The sequence below is a fragment of the Saccostrea cucullata genome, unplaced genomic scaffold (assembly GCF_032062105.1).
Source record: "Saccostrea cucullata isolate Sc308-1 unplaced genomic scaffold, CSIRO_AGI_Scuc_v1 ctg10190, whole genome shotgun sequence".
NCBI classification, from domain to species: Eukaryota; Metazoa; Mollusca; class Bivalvia; order Ostreida; family Ostreidae; genus Saccostrea; species Saccostrea cuccullata.
The window spans coordinates 33897-59007 of record NW_026933610.1 but is presented as its reverse complement, the minus strand read 5'-3'; the positions used below and the strand labels follow the sequence as shown (position 1 = coordinate 59007).

General features: G+C 32.6%; 1 protein-coding gene and 1 long non-coding RNA gene across 2 annotated transcripts; one reads left to right on the top strand and one right to left on the bottom strand.

Annotated features, from left to right (window-relative positions):
* The first annotated feature begins 1743 nt into the window (after positions 1-1743).
* LOC134238741 (uncharacterized) lies at positions 1744-19461 on the top strand. Its single transcript, XM_062720864.1, has 9 exons — positions 1744-1944; positions 2746-2935; positions 3600-3710; positions 4349-4412; positions 5709-5881; positions 6158-6235; positions 6725-6781; positions 8661-8918; positions 19334-19461. Exons 1-9 carry the CDS (start codon positions 1858-1860, stop codon positions 19459-19461), a joined length of 1146 nt encoding a protein of 381 aa, XP_062576848.1. The 5' UTR covers positions 1744-1857.
* Positions 9979-11252, bottom strand: LOC134238742 (uncharacterized). Its single transcript, XR_009986071.1, has 3 exons — positions 10862-11252; positions 10547-10656; positions 9979-10283 (listed from the first exon to the last, which is right to left on the bottom strand). It is a non-coding gene; the product is annotated as an uncharacterized LOC134238742 (long non-coding RNA).
* Positions 19462-25111: the final 5650 nt, after the last annotated feature.

Sequence of the window (25111 nt, the reverse complement as noted above, 5' to 3'; positions counted from 1 at the left end):
AAGAAACTCTCTATGATACATATGCTGATAGATATTAACGAGAGCTATGCAATTTTGTCAACATATTTTGACATTGACCCCATTTATCTTAAATTAGTGTTAAGCTCAGTTTTAAGCATACTATTCAAGATATTCAAGATTTACCTTCACTTGTTAATAAATACTGATGAGAGCCATTTAATTATATCACCATTTTTGACCTTGACCTTTTCTTTGACCTTGACCTTACTTTTCATAAAGTAGTGTTTTGCTAAGTTTAAAAGATACCATAAAAGCAAAATTAGATGTTGAGCACTAAAACCAAATAAATGGTTTGTCTCATGATTTATTCAATCCGAGAAGTTGATTGCTCTGCTCGCTGGAGAAAAGTCGGTCGGAAGACCTACTCGTTGCTTGCAACGAGATCTCATCTAGTTATTTTTCTTCTTCCTCGGGAAAATCTAGTCCACGAGTGATCTTGTAAACTTCACATCCGACTTAGGTAAAACCTTTTAAGGGTCAGTAGGGATGTTATGTAGATTTGCCGAACGAAGGTCCTTTTGCGCGCACGTGCTTTCAAGAGCGAGCACGTGCAACACGTTAAACAACCAATATAATGTATATTAACTTAACTTAAGCACTAGTTTTTCTTTTGTTACGGAGAAGCAAAGAAAAACAAATCATCAATTCTTAGGACATACAAAGATAAATGTGAAAGAAAAACAGTTTGTGTATCTCTCACTGCTGCCACAAAAGTTGAAATCTGTATTCAGAAGTCGGATCCCGACATGCATTCACGGAAAGACGCTTCACTTTTCTACCACACACCATGCACATGTTCAAATGTTTTATATTTTAACTTTTTATTACTAGTCATTTTCAACTTATTCTGTTTTGTTTTGTTACATACACTTTTATATACTAACAAACAATATAGAACATCCATATGTATTAATTGGAAAATCAATATTGCCCCCATAAGGGCAGAACGGATGTTGTATTTTTATTTTAAAAAACCCTATAATTGTCATGATTAAAATGACTTTGAATATATACTTTGTCAGAAAACTTTTCATGTATTGCAATATTAGGCATATTAAATGAAAATGATAAAAAAGAATAAAGGAAAAAAAAATCGCAGAAATCATAAGTTTTGCAAACTGAGAGTATAAAACAAAATAAACTGAAGAATGGTGTTCCATTTCAATCAAATGTAAGTAACTTACTGCGATATCATGAAATAGGTTATCCATTATTATGCATAGATGACTAAGAAAACTGCCTTTCCTGTATTGAAAAAATCCCAATAAGGACAAAATCAATAATTCATTGCAGTAATAATTCGAACTACTTATGTCGCAGTTAAATATTTTATGTATATTCATGTAAAATGGTACTCCACACTGTTTTGTATAAATTAGCCTATTCTTCTGAGTACTTTGTAACAAAAAGCTAAGACAAGTATCAGCATAACGTGTTATCAAAATTGTTAATGTCACCTCCACAGATAGGTGATTTTAAACAATGCAAAATTGCTTTCTCCTTTTTTATAATTTTATGTGCATATTCTAAGTTTGATACCCTGAATTAATGCATTAACTCTTCTAAAATATTGATTTTTTTTTACCGAAACACTGTTCAAAACAAGTGTCTCATTTATGTCACAGTTTAGGTTGTTATCTTTTTCTACTAAACTGTGCACAATAAAAGGTAATCTGATTCACGGACGTCTGTACTCAAGAATTTACTTGTGAGTCCGCCATATTAGTTTTCGTTTATAAAGGCTTGCCTTTAGTTTTTGGGATTTTTGATTTTTTTAAAAGCTTTTTAGCGACAAAGACTGATCACAAATGTGGATCAAGACATTAGACAAGACAAATGTCCATCATGTCCATGGCACGTACCTCGATGTATGTTTATTTCTGGATTTTGATGACAACACTAAAACACTGGGTGGTAAAATGTGTAAGTTTATATTATGGATACTTTATTTGAAAGTTACTTATGTCTACAAGTAAAACATGCTTAGTTGAAGCTTTACGCAAACAATACGACCTAGTTTATATATTGGTACAGTCAATCTGTAAACATTAAAATGAGAATCTGTGAGTGTTGTACCATATTTTTGAAATTCGAGGGAGGGTAAAGAGTTTGGGTCGGGTTCTAAGGGATCATATAGAAAAAAATTATCAGCAAGAATGCTTCTTTCAAAATTGTGAAATTATAGAAAAAAATAAATTGCCAATCACCAAGGTTGGCACAATAGGTCAAAGACCTTATCAAAAAGAGCGTCTATAAAGAAGATTTTCCTGTTATATATTTCATTGCAAATCTTCGATTCCCTTTAATGGTCTCACTCTACTCTCAGGGAACATGATTTAAACAATTTAGATTCTACACTATCCCAATATGCCTCCACATGAGTTTTAACTCTTCTGGTCCAGTTTTTCTTGAGGAGATTCCATTGTAAAACTTTGACTCCCTTTTGTGCCAGCCTCTACATACACTACTGAAGGTAGCAACCAACAAGTTTTAGGTGTTCTGGCACAGTGGTTCTTGAGAAGAAATTTTTTTAATGTCACCATACTATTTTCTATTCTTGTAATTTCTTGATTATCTTCTAAATCTTTTACTAAATCACGAAATCTAAATCTCTTTATCTTTTACCCTTGTTTTAACAAACTAATGATAAGGTAAAAGATTGGAAGAAATGTACTATGCAGTTTAAAGGAGTTTGATACATTCAACCCAATTTCTACTCCAAAGGATAAGCTGGAAGGCTATTCATTCCCCGTGTACAACACAACGTCATGTCCCAGGAACCAATCAGAATGGAGAAATAGGTCATCTGACCTAAACTGTACAGAGAGTAATGGATACATGTGTATACCAAACGAGAACATTACACAACTGGTGGAGTTTTGTTACAGATATCCAAGGATTCCAATTGAAAAGAGTAAAAAAAATACTGGCAATTTAATCTTAAGCTTATTTAGGAGAAGCTTGGTTTGTAAATGGGGAAATGTAAATACTACACATGGCTGGAAACTTTATTTAAACAATAAAATACTTTCTTTGTTTGTTGTTACTGGAATGAACGGAAGCAGCGGTTGCAGAAAAAATACATAACCCGCGTAAGCGGGTTATGTTAATTTTTTCTGCAATAGCTGCGACCGTTCATTCCAGTAACAACAAACAAAGAAAGCATTTTATTGTTTATATTTATATCTGTTTAAATAATCAATAAAAGTAGGATTAAAAAGATTAATTATTGTATTAATGATGCGAACGTCTTTATATACGTTTCATTGATGGAACAGCCACTGATTAAGAAATCTGTACAGGCGACCTGCCTACTGTAGTTTATGCAGTGATGAACGCAATGGGGTTTCTTAAGAAATAAAGGAGAAAATATTCAGTGGATGTAAATATATCAAAATAAAATGATATTTATTATCTAAAGTTCAGCAAGTCATATAAATAATTTTAATATGATTTATAGACAACTTTAAAATATATTTTTCTTTTGTCTTTTGTCTCATGCCATTGAGTAAATCCATATAACTTATTATAATAACATGAGTATATGGAATTCAATATAGATTTAAACTTTTGTATAGGTATATGTCTGATACTGAAGAAAACAACGTCTCTTGTTGAAGCCTACAGCTGTAAACAATTTAGAAATGGGTGTCCAGATAAGCTGTACTGGAGCAATGAAGTATTCAAATGTACGTGCATTGTATAATCTAAAATTAATTTTTCTTAAATCAAAATGTATCATAATACAATTTGTAAATAAAAAGTATATCAATTAATATTGCCCATAAGATTAACTTATCTCGATAAATTATCATTGATTTCCTTTCCTTTAAAATAACATCATTTATTTAAAACATTTCTACACAGGCATATAAAAAAATTCTTGAGTTTTAATCAAAGGAGAGAAAATTATATAATAAAAATGTGCAAATTTCTGAGGGAAAAACACGTGTACAAAATTTCGTTAAGACATATATTTATAACAGAATACAGATTTTGTCAAGACGTTTCATCTTGAAAACTGCATATGTAAAAAATTAGTGCTACATGTATTTCAATACAGTTTAGAAACAGGCCTAGAACTGCCCCATCCCGCTCCAATCTAATAACAATACAGAATTCCATATGATCTTGAACACTCAGCTATGTGTGTCTCAAATTAACATATTTGAATCCCATGTGATCTTGAACACTCAGCCATGTTTGTCTCAAATTACGTATTTTTCAAAATCTAATTGACTTACCCATTGAAGACGAAAATTTCTGATTTATGAGAAAATGAGAAAACATTTAATTGAAGGCTATGTATCTGTTCATTCATTTTCAGATCAAAGCTGTCTATCTATTGGAAATGGATGCTTTCTTGCTGAGCCTCCGTGTAATGAACAGGGGTATGTGATTAGTTTACTTACCCAAGAAGGTTACATAAACTTCTCTTTTCAAAAAATGCCCGATGTTTATGGGGGACCAATTTTTGTGGATTTCATGGGTCACCCTTATCCATGAATTTACATCCCCCAAAACATTTATTTTATAAACATATTTATTTATTGAATCCTCTGTATATATGAGTTACCCACGAAATCACATCCCCACAAACCAACAAAATTTTGCTTACCTATGAACATTGACCCAAATGTATTAAAACTAGAGGTACAACAATGAGCTCACTAAATAATACCCCGCCTCCCATATGAATATTATGGCAGTATCCATGTTTTGCTCTGGAAAATTTAAAAATATATGTCAGATGAAAAAGTAAAATAGTATGTGCACAATGGCATTATGTAATAAAGATTCTGTGAACGTTTCATTAAATTTCCTTCAGTGGTATGAGAGGAGTAGCGTAACAGACGGATTGACGTACAGACAGACAGACGGGCGTACAGAAATAATAGAAATGATTACTATATACCCTCCACTTTTCAAGCGGGGGTATAAGGAATTTGCAGTAGATATATTTGTCTTTGGTTGTTTGTTAACTCTAAATAAGTTTTTATAACACAAGATCTATCTTATTGTCCCTTAAGTGAGGATTATGACAAGCATTTTGTACACCTTATGATTAATTTATCGATTAATGGGCGAGAAGTTCCGACGACATGAAAAAAAAATTCATCATTACAAAAAAAAAAAAAAAAAAAAAAAACAACAACAACAACAAAAATAGTCATCTTTTAGAGGAAATAACCCCAAAAGTGTGATTATCATCCTATTATTTGTCTCAAAAATTTCTAATTCACTTTTCTAGACATTTCAAACCTTATTTTTCTTCTTTTAATGCTAAATGTCATATCGACTAAAAATAGTTCATATAAATGAAGATCTTGTATATTATGAAGATTTAAATTTCTTCCAATCTTGACCTAATTTGAGTAATAAGCAGTGAAAATTCAAAGGTTTTTTGTTATAAAAATAAAATTTACAGACTCCAGATTAACTGTAAAATTTGAAATTTTTTTGTATACAAGGAAAATATTGTAAAATTCCACAGAATTTCTATCTCTTTTTTTTTAAATCTTATTTAAAAAACAGTTGAATTTTAATATAAATAATTCAGTTTCACCAACCTCAAAACATTCTTTGTCATGTAATGAATATTAAGACAGTCTCAAATATCCAGAGTTGACTGATTTATGATTCATTTCTGCTCTTATAAAGAAAATGATATGTTTGCTTTTAAATAGAATTACAACAATTGGACCAACAGAAACCAAGAGTACCGCCGTGACAGGGGATATCGATGAAAACAATACATGGGTTTGGGTCCTAGTAATGGGCGTATTTATGTTATTTTTTCTCATTGCTGCCTGTGTGCCAGTAATCATTATCAGAAGAGGAAAACAAAAGACTTTCGTCGGTATGAAAATAATGTATATACGAAAAAAATAGGACATTGAAAGCCTTCAACAAAACGACTCTCATTCATCTCTACTAGATGTACCTTTATTAAAATCTTAATGTAATTTTTCATCATAATACATTTTTTGTCTGAATTTGTCTTCTATTCAATGCATCTAAGAAAAAAAATAAATCTCTAGTTTAAATACTTATATACTTTATAATCAAACGGATAAATATTTGTTACACAATGTTATTAATCTACTATTTAGCATATTGTTTTTTTTTAATTCAGTGGCTAAGCTTCACAAGAGGAAGGATGACATCCAAACTAGTTCACATAGCTTAAAAGAAAGAGAACTGAATGCCATGGGTAAATATTCCCCTATCATGTCTTATACTTTATAAAACCACGAAAGTGAAATTACAGCGACATGTGTATGAGGGGCATTAATCACGGACCCATGAAAGCTCCTTAAGTCTCAGGTGTTATAGAGGAGTAATAAACAACTCTTGACTGGTTATCCTGCCTTTTATATAATTGCTCAAGGGGAGGGAACATTCCGTAATTAATTTTAGTTTGAAAACAAAGCTTGTAAATTTGAATGAAAAATTCAAAATCAACCAAAATACATCCAATAACTAACAAGGCCTTTATAATCGCAACAGAATTTACTAAATTTTTAATTTAACCGAGGCTACTGGCATTCCTTAATATCAATACTTCTCTGTTAGTCGATTGTCTCCGTTGAAAAATGATAATAATTTGAAAAAAAAATAATTTGATGAATGTAATGTCCTTTTTTATGAAAAGAGAATCTGATTTGTAATAGAAGTAATGTGAAATCATATTTATTTGCAGAAAGAATTCCTTTCATAGAATTTGAAGGTGAAAGACGGGAATGTGAAGAAACCCAAGGTATTGATGCTGAAATTTTATTTTTAACGGCAGATACAGAAACCTTGGTCAAAGAACATATTTTTGGTGAAATATATATCAGTTTGTATCTTTCCAATTCATAGAGAAAATACAAACTTTAATGACATTTTAATTGGAAGATTATATTTAATAAGGAGAGTCAGAGAAAAGAAAACATGTTGAGCAAAAAAAAAAAAAAATGGCATGTAGCCACAGAGAAGCAAAATCTAAAAGGGAATATGTTTGTGGTGGAATGATATTTCAAAATTTTATACAATGACAGAATTTTTTGCAAATCTGCACATGCAGTTATTAAATTTAAAATCGTAGAATCTACCTACTTAAATACTATTACTCGGGGAATATTTCCGTTCTGATATACTTCAACTTTTCAATAAAGGTCTCAAAATATACACCGGGTATTTTTAGCAAATTTTACACCTTCCCTAAACAAACTTTGTCTAGAAATTAAGATAGAAATTGAGATATGTTACAGAAGTAATGATAATATTTACACAGTTTTTTTTTTACCTGTTATTCACATATTTTTACCAATATTTCAAAATTAACATCAGTGACCTCAATTTTTTTTCTTTCATTATTTTAAACTACTCGATACTTTTGACTGATCAGCATTTAAGTCATAAAAAAGTTTTATACCGAAAATATTCTATTCTATTGCCTTTTTAGATTTTAAATACCACACACATGCCCCTTTTTAGTGCAAAATGCCACACAATAACACGCATTAACGCAATAATTTGCAAAAGGACAAGATAGGGTAAGAGCCTAATCTGGCCCCCTATTTGATATAAAAAACAGAACACTGGTAAAATTGTGATAGCGTGTAGTTAAAACGTAAAAATTATGCTTACTTTAAGACAAGCACTAAATTTTGATTCAAAGCTTACACGAAAGCCACTAGAGGGTGCAGAAATAGGACATTTTTCCGAATTTCCTCAATTTTGGTGGAATTTCATCATATTTGAGATACACTTCTCTTCGGTAAACATAGCACACGCTTGCCTATCTGAGATTTTTACACATATACTGCATCTGATATCAGAGTATAAAATATACACTGTATAAATTTGGTAGATAGGCAAGCGTGTGCTCTATGTTTTCCGAAAGAAAATATGCTGTAAAATTAATGAAAATTTAAATAAAAATGAGAAATTCCGAAAATTGACTGATTTCCAGAGCTCATTGTGACCCCTGTATTTTTTTAATCTTAAAACCAAAACTCATTTTGTGGCAGGGCTGAAAACAGGTTTACATGGATAAACTGTTGGATCATTCTGAAAGACACCCAAAATAGGGGGCCAAATAATGGTCTTACCCTATCTTGTCCTATGTTCAAAGTAAATATCATTCAAACTATTTAATGTAAAATACGATTCTATTTTTGCCATCGTTACATCTGATGAAATAATATCTAAAAAGGTTATAATAATTAACTAAAGAGTTAAAGGTCAAGTGCAAAAAGTCAACTTAATTGTACCGTAGATCAGTAAGAGACAAACTGACCCACTGTTTTTTCCGCGCTTGTGAGTCATATTATGTGAGTACTCATCCAAGATATACTTCTAAAAAAATCCTTAATTTAACAAATGTAACCAGTGACATACCTTAAATGTTGATATGAATTATATAAATATAATTTCAATATGGGAAAATGATAAATACATTTCACCACATATCATATTATATTATAATAACTGGATATTCTTATCAATTGCTCTAAAAGTCTTTTACAAATGTTATACATGCATATTTACAAGCCTAAAAACTTATTTATACATCTGAATCAGCTTATGTTTATATGACAAACCTGGAAACATATCAAAGTCTTCCTAAATTGAAGACGTTTTTTCTTTAGGCGAAAAGGACAGAGAACAAAAAAAGCTTGGGGAAGAGAAGTCTGATGATAATGCCTTGTCAGATTGTATAATGGATGAACAGGATGACACACTAGGCCTAAGCATAGATGAAACCAGCAAGATGGCAGACTCCTCATTGGAAGATATTAGCAAAGAAGAATATTCCTCATTGAACAAAGACGTTTCGAGCGGGATAAACAGTTATCTAAAACAGCAGGGAGACGGTGATAGAATCAGTTCAGAAAAGCATGAGATAGGTGAGATTGAACGTTGTTTGAGATTACAATACTGGAATTTCATATTACATTTCCTTGAATTTTACTTAAAAGGACAATGCGGCTGCAAATCGTTTGCTTTTTCATTCAAATTTACGCAAAATATCATTAAGAAATAAGGTAAAAAGTTGAAGTAAGCAGTTTGAGAAAAATAGATATTCTCTCTTCATACTTAATGACATAATTAAAATCTGCCGGAAAATCAATTGTCGTACAATTTAGATCTTTTTACTTGTACCACGTGAATTCTAAAATGACACGTGCATACAACATAGGGTTTACAAATACATGTACGAGGGTTTTTCTATATATATTGTGTATTGTACGATATCTCAAAAGCATTCGATTGAAAAAGTCAAATGGACATTTCATTCCTTCGAAGTATTCTCCGTGATTTGAAATACACAATTTTTTTATCTCTAAATCCATTTATGAAATGCGTCACGGAACGCTGATTTAGGTTTACCTATGAGGTATGTGATGGAGCATTATCATGAAGAAGGTGGACATACCTAAATCCCGACACAGGACGTCGTTTCTGATATTTCTTCAGCTTTTTCAGTACATCTCGGTAATACCGATCTGTAATACTTTTGCCCTTCGGCACCGGAATTTGTACGGCTGAAATATCTCCAGAGAAGAATATGCAATAACCCAGCAGGCATTTCAACGTTGATTCAACGTTGAATCAACGTTGAATTTTGGTTGCATATGAAAGTTGAGGCAACGTTGAGATATAACGTTGTTTCACCGTCAATTTTCACCGTTGAATAAACGTTGAAAACGGGTTGAAGTTTTGGTTGATTTATGGTTGATTTTCAATTGTAAATGAAAGTTGAGGCAACGTTGAAGCTGTTTCAACGTCAAATATCAACATTGAACAAAAGTGAACATTGGTTGAAATAAGGTTGAGATTTGGTTGAAATTTTTCTGTTGTACAAACTTTGATATTTGGTTGAAATCACGTTGAATTAATATTACATTTTGCTTATATTAACAAATACATTTCAAATTCTAAGCAAAAAAATTATTCAAGTTGCGTAATATTTATATAAGTTGTAATCCAGTATTATGACTGTGAGAGAATTTATTTTACATGTATTTTTAAGACAAACATAATTTCGGAATCAATCATTGAATCACAAAAATCTCTGCTTGACTAAAATTTATATTCCTAGTGAAAAGTGGGTCACAGTAATCACATCCAGGTCTTTCAAAGTACGCGTCTGCCTTACACTACTAAGTTCGATAAAGTGGCGGATCCCTTGATTTTAATCACGCATACAGTTAAGTCCCACGAATGAAAGAAATGAACAGCTCAGAGAATCCATCCTCTAAAGCAAAAGCCTATTGATAAAAAAAATAAAGATGTTAAAGCCATTTGTTTGATAAAATGTACGTAACACTTTATTTCAAGCGATAAAAATACATATACATGAATGTTTTTAAAAAATCAGACAAAGGAATATATTCCGATCCGCTACTTGGATTTAATTAACATGATTAAAAGAATTAAAGTTGACTTCATGTTAAAATTCGTATGAGTATGCTTGTAAATAATAATAACCGAAGAAAAATGTTATAGACATACATATACATAGTGTACTTACAAAATGTTGCACTCCTTTGAATAATTTTCACGGGCGAAGAATCTGATGCAATCAAGGCTGACTATACAATCAATTCCCTGCACCACTGCTTGATTGAACCTTACGACGAACTACAATTAGTTAAATTGTATAATATTTCAGTATACTGGCTTATATTTCATAATCAAATGAATATCAACAAAACACATAATACACGAACCAAGGATGTGCATTTCACGCAGATTTCAAATATACTTATAAAACAAGAATTAATTGATGAACAGATACTTAAAAAAGCTTAATTTCTTAAATTCATTAAGAGGAATTAATACCTACTGAGCAGAAATTGATATTCCAGCCGTAATCCTTTGTGTATATAGCTTGAAAACACATTAAATATGATCAGCAAGGAGACGCGCACTTCTTGTCCATCAGTTGAATTCAAATTTTGACCTAGATAAGCTGCAAACAGCTATACTCTGCACAGCAAGAAAATTGCATAACAAGGTTATCCTGACACCCAAACTGACCAACTAAGCGAGAGGCACTCCTTATCTGATATCTTGAAGGTTTTTGGGAGTGGATCTTAAGTAATGCAACTTGATTAGGGTTAATTGTCAGTGGGAACATTCTTATGTAATTATAATAATTTCTTTTATATTTTTTGAAAAGAAAGATTATAAAATTAATTTAATGCACACAACAAAAGCACAATCTAATAAAATAAAACTTCTTAAATTCGCTCTGTACATATGATCTGTGCAATAGTATACGGCACGGATCTATATGAGTCTAATTTTAAGAACATTAATTCGGAATAATTATTTTTTTTAATTCTATAGTAACATGGAGTTACAGTGTGATGTTGGATAAAGATATTATTATTTATTAAAAGCTTATATTTAACATATTTTATAAATATGTAAAAAAGAATAGCATTCACAATTTGTTAAAAAGATAATAACCTTTTTTGAAATATAATTATAATGAAGTGTTAAATGTAGATGCCATGAATCGTGTAAATTCATATCTAAAATTTTATACGAGATGGTATTAGCTATTTGCACAACTCTTTTGAGTAAATCAATTATTAATGCATGCGTTTCATTTATTAAGTATAATAATTATTATATATAATATTTTCTTACAATGCATACAGTTGTGTGTGTATTGAGGAAAATCACATGGATTAGAAGTTAAAGACACCTTTATATTTTAAACTTAAAAACTAAAGTGCTCAATACTCGTCACCCTTTGTTTCAACGTTAAATTTTCCTAACTTTCCTAAAGTTGAAAAAATGTTGCATCTTCCACGTTGTTTCAACGTTGAAATCAAGAGATAGTCAACTTTGCAATTTTAATCCTTGTTTTAACTCTACAATATCAGAAAATACTCAAAGTTGAAAAATGCTGAACCTTCAACGTTGTTTCAACGTTAAATATCGACGAGCATTCAACGTTGAAAATATGTTGCAGCTTCAACTTTGTTTCAACGTTGAAATATCGATAAACATTCAACGTTGAAAATATGTTGCAGCCTCAACGTTGTTTCAACGTTGAAATATCGACGGACATTTAACGTTGAAAATATGTTGCAGCTTCAACGTTGTTTCAACATTGAAAAAAGGTTGAGGATTCAACGTTGAAACCTTAACGTTGAAACAACGTTCAAATATAGTTGATCAACGTTGCAACCTATATTCCACCTCCTTTCAACGTTGAAACAACGTTGCGTGTCTGCTGGGAAAGGACATTCTTTGTACTCATTGTCCTTTTGACAACTACAGGCCCTCTACCGTGTTAGGTTAGCCATAATTTGTTTCAAACTTTTCTTACTGGTTCGAAAAAGTGAACCCATGTTTCGTCACCAGTAACTATGTTTGCAAATTTACTTTAATTAAAGTTTGGAAACATTTTTAGCAGTCGCTTAGCGGTTTGTATTCGTACCTTTTTTGTAATCTGTTTATATATGGGGTATTCATCTGGCAGAAATCTTTCGTACTTTCAAAATATGCTTCAAAATGAAATGCACCCGCGATAGGGATATGCTAACAGCTTTGGCAATATCACGAATCGTGTACCTGCCATCACTTTCAATTATTTCCTTGACTTTTGAGACATTTGTCTTGCCTGATACATTCACAGGTCGACCCCATTTTGCTGCATCTTTGACGGACTTTGTGCCAGTCAGAAATTTCTGTCTCCACCTACGAACTGTCTCATAATATACCTTATCAGACCCATAAACTTACCCCAATTCAGTAAAAAATCTTCTTTACCGAATTACAGACTTTTGTGCGAACTTTTATATAAGCTCTAATTTCTTTAATATTCTCGGCCCGTTTCCCGGCCATTTTTACAAAAGTGGTCAACAACTGGCTTCATTGAAATGACGATTATTTTATAACCATGTGTAGTTGAAGTCTCGTGTTTATACTGTTTGCAAGGCATTGAATATAGTTATCCAGGCGTATAAATATCGACTAAATCGTGCAAGGTGTTATCGCGCTGTGGTACAATACACATATATATCGAACAACCCTCGTATAATGGAATATTAGGTTAAAGCAATTCTCAGAATCAAAATATCATAACTCACCTGTAAATGAATAATACTTTACCTTTTAATGTCCATTCAGATGAATTTAACGTGATTAAGTTCAAATGTTGACGATTTGTGCATTGGGGTGCAAGAAAAAAGAATCCATCAAATCATACGTCATCACAGTAATATGTCCCAAAAATATCTTCTGCGGTTCCAATACAATTTCCGCCTCAAATGGCAATAATTTTCATATGTTATAAAAGCATTTTTATGTTGAGTGAACACTGATTTCTTTTTTGAAAGAGATACGAGAATTAAAGCACATATTATAAAAAAACAAGAGGCCCATGGGCCACATCGCTCACCTGAGCACTAAGGGTAGGAAAAGGTAGAAAATGGCTTTTTATTGTAAAGTTTAAATCCAAAAGTAGTCCCATGACCAATCATGGATTTGCTATTTTTAGAAAATGATTTTTAAAGAATTTTCCTATATATATCTTTAAACACTTTGGTCGGCCATTTTGGCCCTGCCCTACTCCTGGGGATCAAGATTTGAACAAAATTGAATCTACACTACCTGAACATGCTTCCATATAAATATGATGAATTATGGCTTTGTCATTCTTGAGAAGAAGATTTTTAAAGAATTTTCCTATATATTTCTATGTAAAACTTTGGTCGGCCATTTTGGCCCCGCTCTACCCCCGGGGGACATGATTTGAACAAACTTGAATAAACACTACCTGAACATGCTTCAATATAAATATGATGAATTATGGCTTTGTCATTCTTGAGAAGAAGATTTTTAAAGAATTTTCCTATATATTTCTATGTAAAACTTTGGTCGGCCATTTTGGCCCCGCCCTCCCCCGGGGGGTCAAGATTAGAACAAAATTGAATGTACACTACCTGAGCATGCTTCCATATAAATATGATGAATTATGGCTTTGTCATTCTTGAGAAGAAGATTTTTAAAGAATTTTCCTTTATATTTCTATGTAAAACTTAAGTCGGCGATTTTGGCCCCGCCCTACCCCCGGGGGTCATGATTTGAACAAAATTGAATCTACACTACCTGAACATGCTTCCATATAAATATGATGAATTATGGCTTTGTCATTCTTGAGAAGAAGATTTTTAAAGAATTTTCCTATATATTTCTATGTAAAACTTTGGTCGGCCATTTTGGCCCCGCCCTCCCCCAGGGGGTCAAGATTTGAACAAAATTGAATGTACACTACCTGAGCATGCTTCCATATAAATATGATGAATTATGGCTTTGTCATTCTTGAGAAGAAGATTTTTAAAGAATTTTCCTATATATATTTCTATGTAAAACTTTGGTCGGGCATTTTGGCCCCGCCCTACCCCCGGAGGTCATGATTTGAACAAAATTGAATCTACAGTACCTGAGCATGCTTCCATATAAATATGATGAATTATGGCTTTGTCATTCTTGAGAAGAAGATTTTTAAAGAATTTTCCTATATATTTCTATGTAAAACTTAGGTCGGCGATTTTGGCCCCGCCCTACCCCCGGGGGTCATGATTTGAACAAACTTGAATCTACACTACCTGAGGATGTTTCCCTATAAGTTTCATCTTTCCTGGCACAGTGGTTCTTGAGAAGAAGATTTTTAAAATATGCCACCAAATTTTCATTTATTCCCAATTATCTCCCCTTGAATGAGGGCGTGGCCTTTCATTTGAACAAACTTGAATCCCCTTCACCCAAGGATACTTTGTGGCAAGTTTGGTTGAAATTGGCCCAGCGGTTCTTGAGAAGAAGTCAAAAATGTGAAAAGTTTACAGACAGACAGACGGACAGACGGACAGACAGACAGACGGACAGACAGACGGACGCCGGACAAAATGTGATCAGAAAGTCTCACTTGAGCTTTCAGCTCAGGTGAGCTAAAAACCTGTAATGTAGAACCTCAACGAGTTTTACATTCACGTGAATGTCGCTGAGATCCCGTTTCTTCTTCATCTAATGATTATATTAATCTCCCAAATAAATTTTTGTAAGGAAAGTTTTGATTTTAGGGGACGAGGATGTATGGTCACATGACTCAGTTTATTTACGTCATAATCTCTGATAAAATATGTAAAAAAAAAAAAAAAACGAGATTGAAATCACAGTACTTGTATAATTTTTTGACCGTTTGTTTGCGTTCACTATCTTGTATAAAAATATCTGAAAACATTCAAAATTTCTTGCAATATTATCAAATTACGTAAATAGACTAATCTACTCTTCTGTTTCCCTACACTGCGCGTCCAGCGCGTCGTTGACATCATAGTGGATCTCTCAGTACAGTAAGATTAAACAGGGTGAAAACGGGTAGTATAAAATATTTAAAACGGGTCATGATCTGTACACGGTCGGGTATTTTGTGAATTACAGAGGGCAAAAAATATTTTTACATGGTTGTTGAGGGAAATATTCTGTAGGTATGTCTTATTTAGCTTATTTTAGAAATGTGTGACGTCATAGTTGAGTTTTCCCGTACTCGAGAAATGTAAACATAACACGTTTTTTCTCATGGTCTTGTCTCGTTTAACTATGCTCCGTGTAATATTGAGCTCAGCTTCACCAATCGATATTTTTACAGTTAATTAATACCTTGACGAAATTGCATTTCAACCTAAATGTTCAAATATTAAATGATAGAATTTTTGGAAAATATTTTTTTTATTGTTTAAGTTGTCTTAAAAAGTACGTAATTTTTCATCTTTATATACGGTGTGACAAAATAATCTTGCTTTTTCGAAATTTTAACCCTATTCATACTACTTAATATTTCAAAAAACACATATTCGCAGACATATTTTTAATTGTGTTGAAAAAATTCCGTTATGGATCGAGCAAAGGACCCAAAAATATGGAGAATCAAATGTTCACTCAGACGTCGTGGAGCATAGTATTTGTAACTCAATCTCTCAAAAATAAGTCTAGAAACTTTTTGATAAATCTGCTTTTATGTATGTGGGACATACTAAATTAGGGATATACAAAATATGAAAAAATTGAACGACAGTTTTTTTTCAGCTAAAGGACCTTCTTTCTGTATGTTTGGTTTCGATATTCGTTTTGTTCGACTTTGTCAATGTAGCAGGCCTACCGGTCTTCCCTCTCTTAACATGCTGTTTTGTTTATGAAAACTCAGCATGCATATATAGCATGGAATGTGGAACCTCGAACACGTTGCGATGTATATATTTATTTACCATCAATGATTATTAATTTAAATAAAAATAATCAGAATTCCTTACTTATAAAACTAGTAATTTTAAATGTATACATTTATTAATTTAAAAAATACCAAATCCTATAGGAAAATTTTAACAAGTCTGTTTTTGCAGAGATGCGCCGTACTGTAGCTTTGTTGCGTTTTGTTATATGAAATACGTAACAAAGCATTGTGTTTTTGCGTCGCTCTAATATGACGTCACAATTTGAAAGTCTATATTCGCGAATTAACATGACTAGCTTTCGACCGAGGGATAAGCTCAAAAAACTAACACTCGGGGATAAGACGATTCACAGCTATTTCTGGGGAATTGTTCAGATCTAATCACTTAAAGTATAATTTTATATAGGGAAGAATCAGTAGAGGTTTAATCATATATACTAGCGTTGAAGATTATTGTTAAGTAGTGATTCCTGGAAATATGAACTTAATATAATTATAATTGAAACTGCATGTTATATTATCCTCAAAACAACATTTAACTGGACAATTGCGAGGAGAGATTCAATGACATGAATATTTTTTAAAGCAATCGTATAACAGGGAAATAGCGATCGTAAATCGCACGAAAAAGAAATTGGCAAACTTCTGAGAAAATTCTTTTCAAAGATTTTTAATGCATCTCGATATATAATGTACAGTTTACTTTAAAATAAAGCAGTCCTTGTTATATTTCTACTTTTAAATTGACCTAGATTAATATCAGGAGTTGCCAACATATGTTAAGGAGAAACTGAAGAACACAATTTTGATGGCTCTCAAAAATGTAGAAATTGAATTTTACCTCAATTTCTTAACAGTTTTATTATGCATATGATTTCAACAAAAAGAATTCTATTTAGGAACAGAGAATTGTTTTTTTTTAAAGTGGGGATTGGTTGTTAGCTCAATTTCCCCAAAACACAAATTACTGTAGAAAGTTTGACAAACAAAATAAAAATTATGAATAAGGAAGAATATTGAGATAACGAATAGTATTCAATATCAAAGTCCATAAAACGTAGAGGGAAAAATTACGAAACTTAATTTCAGAAATTTGTTCGTGTGAGGTAAAGGGAGGCATTGCTAAGATTTAAGTTCATTGGAAACCAAATTTTATTCATAAGTTATCAGCTGGAGATTTCCCCGATTAACTACATTGTAGAAAAGGCAACCAGTCTATTAAAAACATTTTAAACAGTAAGCAAATTTCTCACACCCCCGAATCTACTTGCATAATTTAAGTGTGTGTAATATATTGTAATAATTGTGATTTTCCGATCAATTGTCAATTTAAGGGAAATAAAAAAATCTAACTTAACAAAATTAGCTATTAAGAATTGAACCAAAGTATTTTTCAAATTCCTGACATAGTCAATAAAGTATATTTAAAAAGTAAAACTAGACCTTCATCATAATGTAGAAGTATATGTGACAAAGTCTTTGATCTGTGGTGCAGGCTCAGGTACAGTAAAGTAGAAATGTTTTATTAATTTAAAAGAAAAAAAATGTGTTTGTGAAACACTGATGACCCTGTATTCCATTATAGCGAAGAAAGAAGATTTGTCTTATATGGAAATAAAATATATTATTACCCAACGTAAGAAATTCTCAAAAAAAATAAAATTGTGATATATGATAATCCTAACACCGCCTGCTCAAACGCTATGGCCAATGATAAGTTTTATAAAGAAAGGTCAAACTCCAGGGTGAAGGTTAAAGTTCTTGGTATCCAATGAAAAGTATTGTTACATGGATTAAGTATGTGGACTATGAAAGCCCCAGTCCTAAACCTTAAAAATATGGTCAAAGTTTTTTTTTTTTTTAAAAGTAGGTGAATCTCCAAGGTCAAAGTGACAAGTCAAAGATTTTGTTAATAATAAAAAAGTCTTCTCACAAGAAAAGCATATGTAAACAATGTAAAGAGACCTAACTCTTCCCTCTCAAAATTATGGCCAAGGTTAAAGTTTTTTTATAGTGCATAACTCTTTCAGCTCAAGTTCAAAAGGTGAAAGATTTTGGTATCCAATGTCACCAAAAACATGTGTGCCGTATGAAAGTCCTAGTACTAGTTTTACCGTTCAAAGTTATTGCCAATATATATATATATTTTTAAATTTTTGTGTAAAAGTGTGTCAAACTGAAACGCCGAGGTTAAAAGGCCAAATCAGGTGGTACCTTAAAGGAAGTCTTGTTACTAGAAATACACATGTGAAATATGAAAGTCATGGATCAACTTAATCAAAAGTTATGAGCAAGGTTAAATTTTTTGCAGACAAGCAGACAGTAATCTCAAAGTGGGACGTGGAGACCAGTCTGTCGAATAAGACCATATACACATGTAAATATATAATAAAAAAACATGGTTACTGTCTTGAAATATACAATAGTAGGCGATATTTGGGCGATGGTAAGAAAACGTGATAGAGGGCAAGGCTTGCCGAGCAATCTCACGTTCTTGACCTCAGCCCACTTATTGCCTATATTTCAAGACAATTATCTTGTATTTTGTTTTTCCTTCTACAAATTAACATTTGAATGTCCAAAACAAGCTATTGTTTTTCAGATTTAGGCACATTTCTGCAGTTGAAAATATGACCCCATGGCGTAAACATTGCATTATACATGACCTCAAAATGGTTTTAGAAATTTTGAATGCATGCACGAGGCTCCATCAGGGCATTGTCCGATCACAACTTTTAATTATTATGTAACTTTATTAGGTCAATGCAAGGGGTACGTAGTTTCAAGAATAACCGAGGTCCCGTGTCGTAGTAGATGCCGGCACGAAAAAGATTCATTCCTGCTTCATGAGTCATGACTCTTAATACCGAGCATAGGACAAACTTGCAGCTATCAACTGGTATTTGTACGTCTCTTTATGAGGGGAAAATTCTAGAGAGTGCCTATAACAACATACAAAAAACCCAAACAGACAGACAGACGGATTGACGCGATAAAAAATATAAACCCCCATATCTTTCATTACGAGGGCATGAAGATAAACTAATCACAAAGTTTTTCCTGTAGATAAAATAGACATAGGAATAATCAGTAAAGAGGCAGGAGAAAGTGAGTCCAATATTGAATCCTTGAAAACTTATAAAGCAGAAAAACATACCACACAGTATTTAAGAGGCCATGCCAATAAGCATTGAGCTTCACCCTATATAATCATGGAAAGTGGAAAAATTTATTTCTTGCTCAGATTTTGTGAACATGATGCATATGATTAGTCTTTCAAAAAAAATTATCTACCCGGGCATATGACCTCTTGTTTCCATGGCAACCAGAGTATTTTGTTATACTTATCAGAGAAATATGTGAACTGGTTTATCCTGTTATAATTAATATATTTGACCTCAAAACTCTAGGTATAATTTAATAATGTGGGTCATAAATTGCTTTGAACTATATTTCTCTATTTTATTAGTAAAATTTAATATGTGCTTAATTTTATTAAGAATTTACTGGTAGAATTATATCACATAAAGAGCTAAGTGGTTTGCAAATGCTGTGCAGCTTTAAAAATTTCTATATATATCTGTAGAAGAAGAATGTTCTGTTCAATATATTAAATAAATAAAATTGGGTAGACTCTTAAAACCTTAAGTAAAATATCCGATTGAATTTTTGGAAAACTCTGTTGAAAAACGATTGGACTGCCTCCCTTGCACGAGCTCTCTAGTAAAGAAGACCGGAAAGAATGGAACAGACAACAATTGAGGAAATGCGGGAGAAAAGGGAAAACTTCCAACTTGGAGTACTTGGACAAAAACATATAATGGTATGTTAAATATATATTTTTCATGTAAATTTTTGGGTAAACTTTGATAACTTTATATATTTAAAGCAAGAGAAAAGATTATGAAGGTACCTCAAGATTAATTTTTCTTTCCTATGATGTGATACAAATATTGAGTGATGCTACGAAGTTACTGCCTTACAGGTATTAAATCAAAGGCAACCTGTTATATTACCACAAATATTTTAATTCTGCAGTTGTTAAATTACTCCTAATACAATTAAAAATAGATAAATGCTAATAATGAAATTTAAAATAATTTTATGCCTATGCTATGTATGTGTGTATTTAAAAACTGTTAAAGAGGTCATGAGGTCACACTGCTGGAAAGACTAAAGTTCCTAATATATACACACATAAATCATTTTAATCCACCTTCTCCTCCATTTATAAATCAGAGTTTCAAAACATAAACTATGTCCAAATCTTAGTTTTAATTAGTCTTTCATAACATCAATGGAACAAACTGACAAATATACTTATCTAGACCAATTTGCCAAATGAGTACGGAATGGTACATATACCAATTCAATGTGGAAAAATAGCATCAAAGTTATATATTTACCTTTATATTTTAGATGAAATATATTACTTAATGACACAAAGAAAAGTTATTCTACACCCCCCCCCCCCCAAAAAAAAAAGAAAACCAAATTGGAATCTGTAAATTCTATATGAAAGGGAGCAAGATTGATAAAGTTTAGGTAGTTCATAGATCAATTTGTCTGCTCATGAATGTTAATGTACATAAAAGTTTGATTAAAATTAATGAATTTTAAAAAAACTGGGATTACATTGTACAATTCCAAATTTTATAAAATTTTAAGATAAAGTAGTCAATAAATTATCTTACCACCCCACCCCCTTTCTTCAGGAAAACAGACCTCATTAATTCATATTATTTGCTTAAAAGAGTCAAAATATACATAGAATTATGTAAATTATGACGAAGGAATTAAGTAATGTTTGTCTGTGAGAATTGAACCACCCTACTTCAACTTTAAAATCCAGAACTCCTATATATTATGAAGCTTGTTCATCTGCATTGTTCCACTGTCTAACTGATTTATGCTAATTATTTACATTGACTAGCATAGTGGGAATTGCATACATATATAATGGTTATGCAGCCTTCACAGAAGATAGGATGTACATGTAGGATTAATACATAAATTTGTTTGCTTGTTTTTTTTTTTACAGGAAAAGGTAGTTGAAGATAACATCCTTTTGCTCTAAAGAAGTCACTAGAGGAAATCCACATGTGTCTTGTTTCGAACAATAATTTAAGTTTTAAATATAATTGTTTTACCATGTTCCATATCAATTACCACATAGCTGTCTAAAAAACATCTATCCCCAGAAGTGAATGTGAAGGAATTCAATGGAGGACTATGTGTGTTATGTATTTTTAGCTCACCTGAGCCGAAGGCTCAAGTGAGCTTTTCTGATCACATTTTGTCCGTCCGTCCGTCCGTCCGTCTGTCTGTCCATCTGTAAACTTTTCACATTTTCGACTTCTTCTCAAGAACCACTGGGCCAATTTTGAACAAACTTGGTACAAAGCATCCTTGGGTCAAGGGGAATTTAAATTGTTAAAATGAAGGGACATCAAGAAAAGACAAATATAGGGTGGGGTCATTAAATAATCTTCTTCTCAAGAACCACTGGGCCAGTAAAGCTGAAACTTATGTGGAAGCATCCTGGGGTACTGTAGATTCTATTTTTTTCAAATCATGAACCCCGGGATAGGGCGAGGCCACAATGGGGAATCAAAGTTTTATATAGAAATATATAGGAAAAATCTTTGAAAATCTTCTTCTCAAGAACCACTGGGCCAGAAAAGCTGAAACTTATGTGGAAGCATCCTGGTATAGTGTAGATTCTAAATTGTTCAAATCATGACCCCCGGGGGAAGGGCGGGGCCACAATGGGGAATCAAAGTTTTATATAGAAATATATAGGAAAAAATCTTTGAAAATCTTCTTCTCAAGAACCACTGGGCCAGAAAAGCTGAAACTTATGTGGAAGCATCCTGATATAATGTAGATTCTAAATTGTTCAAATAAAGACCCCAAGGGGATGGGTGGGGCCACAATGGGGAATCAAAGTTTTATATAGAAATATATAGGAAAAATCTTTGAAAATCTTCTTCTCAAGAACCACTGGGCCAGAAAAGCTGAAACTTATGTGGAAGCATCCTGGTATAGTGTAGATTCTAAATTGTTCAAATCATGACCCCCGGGGGAAGGGCGGGGCCACAATGGGGAATCAAAGTTTTATATAGAAATATATAGGAAAAAATCTTTGAAAATCTTCTTCTCAAGAACCACTGGGCCAGAAAAGCTGAAACTTATGTGGAAGCATCCTGATATAATGTAGATTCTAAATTGTTCAAATAAAGACCCCAAGGGGATGGGTGGGGCCACAATGGGGAATCAAAGTTTTATATAGAAATATATAGGAAAAATCTTTGAAAATCTTCTTCTCAAGAACCGCTAGGCCAGAAAAGCTGAAACTTATATGGAAGCATTCTGGTATAGTGTAGATTCTAAATTGTTCAAATCATGACCCCCGGGGGAAGGGCGGGGCCACAATGGGGAATCAAAGTTTTACATAGAAATATATAGGAAAAATCTTTGAAAATCTTCTCAAGAACCACTGGGCCAGAAAAGCTGAAACTTCTGTGGAAGCATCCTGGTATAGTGTAGATTCTAAATTGTTGAAATCATGACCCCCAGGGGAAGGGCGGGGCCACAATGGGGTATCAAATTTTTACATAGAAATATATAGGAAAAATCTTTGAAAATCTTCTTCTCAAGAACCACTGGGCCAGAAAAGCTGAAACTTATGTGGAAGCATCCTGGTATAATGTAGATTCTAAATTGTTCAAATCATGACCCCCGGGGGAAGGGCGGGGCCACAATGGGGAATCAAATTTTTATATAGAAATACAGGTAAACTTCGGTATCTCGACATCGGATATATCGACAACCTGGGATATGTCGACGTCCGTCCGCGGTGCCGGCATTATATACTATATAAATGATTTGCAAAAACTCTGATATGTCGACCTCGGTAATGTCGACTACCCCGCTTATCTCGACGTATTTCACAGTCCCAAGAGCAAAATTTACCTGGTATATGTCGACATCGGGGCAATTTTCTGCTCTACTTAACCTAATTGTTTGTCAGCTGGTCGCTCGTCACGCACGGGCGACTCCGTGTATCTCGACATCGCCAGAAATTCACACCTTTCACACCCATGTTTTGACTACATACTGCTCTGTAAAAATGTGTTTGTAGAGGAATCCCAAGCCCCCTAGGCGTCTCTAATACGTTAATTGTTTAATGTTTAGCTTGGGTAATATCATTGATAAATCTTGATTCTGCGTAAAAGTAAAATCGTTTATTTATGTCGAAATCTAACAAAACTTAAACATTTTATATAAAAAAGGAACTGAATAACAATGAACAATTCACAAATTGAATTCAATTTAACTTAAAAACTATATTATAAATGCATTCAACAGGAATCAATCAATCTACGACATGTACGACTATTGCATCACAGTCGTAACATGGATGCATATGTAGCATCATTAAGTTTGTTAAATGCGCAATTCCAATTAAATTTAGGTTTGAAAATGAAATGAAAATTAATGATGAATGATTATGAAATAAAACAGAAGTGAAATGAAATTATTTTAAAAAATATAAGCATTAATTTTTTTCCGTATCTCGGAAGTCGACATTGTACCGTCCCGGTTTGGAGTTTATAGAGCGCATTTCGTATCCTGTTCTGACAGAGCTAGTGGCACGCGGATCGAATGCTGGATGGAAAACGGTTTTTAGTAAAAAGAGATAAAAAAGAAAGCATTTCATAAAAACATTCGTGAAAAACATTAGATTTTTTAAATAAATATAGAGGGATAGCTGAAACAAATGAGCTACAGTCTAATTGAAGATATGTAGGTACCTGTAGTTATACATCTGTTCAGTTCTATGGTTTTACTATGCAGTAAAATTAAGGACGTCGAGTCTCAACTCTGATATCTCGACACCTCGGATATCTCGACATTTTCCGACTGTCCCGTCGATGTCGAGATAACGAAGTTTACCTGTATATAGGAAAATTCTTTGAAAATTTTCTTCTCAAGAACCACTGGGCCAGAAAAAGTGAAGCTTATGTGGAAGCATTCTGGGGTAGTGTAAATTCTAAATTGTAGGAATCATGACCCCCGGAGGAAGGGCGGGGCCATTATAGGGAATCAAAGTTTTACATAGAAATACATGTATATAGGAAAAATCTTTGAAAATCTTCTTCTCAGGAACCACTGGGCCAAAAAAGCTGAAACATATGTGCCCATGGAAGGATCATTGGGTAGTGTAGATTTCAAAATGTCTAAATTATGATCAGTGGGGTAGGGTGGGGATGCATTATATATAACAAGGGTGAAATCTGGTAAAGAACAGAATGGTCAAAGCTTCTCAGGTGAGCGATGTGGCCCATGGGCCTCTTGTTTTAAATATGATATGGAGAGTTAATTCATGTAAATGCCCAAATCACGGGTAAAACTTAAACTTGCCTGGACTCTTTGTATTAATTTTTTAGCATTGTTTTTTAGCATCATGTCTGTATAAACTAAATCTTAAATGAATAAATATTCCAAGAACAGAATATCATGCTTTTTTTAAATATTAAAAGAAATCTTGTATTTTTGAGCTATTAGGAAGTGGGACTTTCAAGAATAAGTAGCCACTAAAATTTTATTTTTGATTTTTAGGATTTTCCAAGTAAAAATGGGGGATTTGGGAGAACATTATGATTTTATTTATTACCAGGTATTGTATTAAGCATGTTAAGGAGTATTTGTCAAGAGTTGAAGCAATATTCATACACTTAAAAGAAATCTCCTTCCTAAAAAGAAAATGAAGATTGTGCAGAGAGGACAAATTATATTTTTTAATTTACTTTATTTAAAAAAAAAAAACAAAAAAACTAT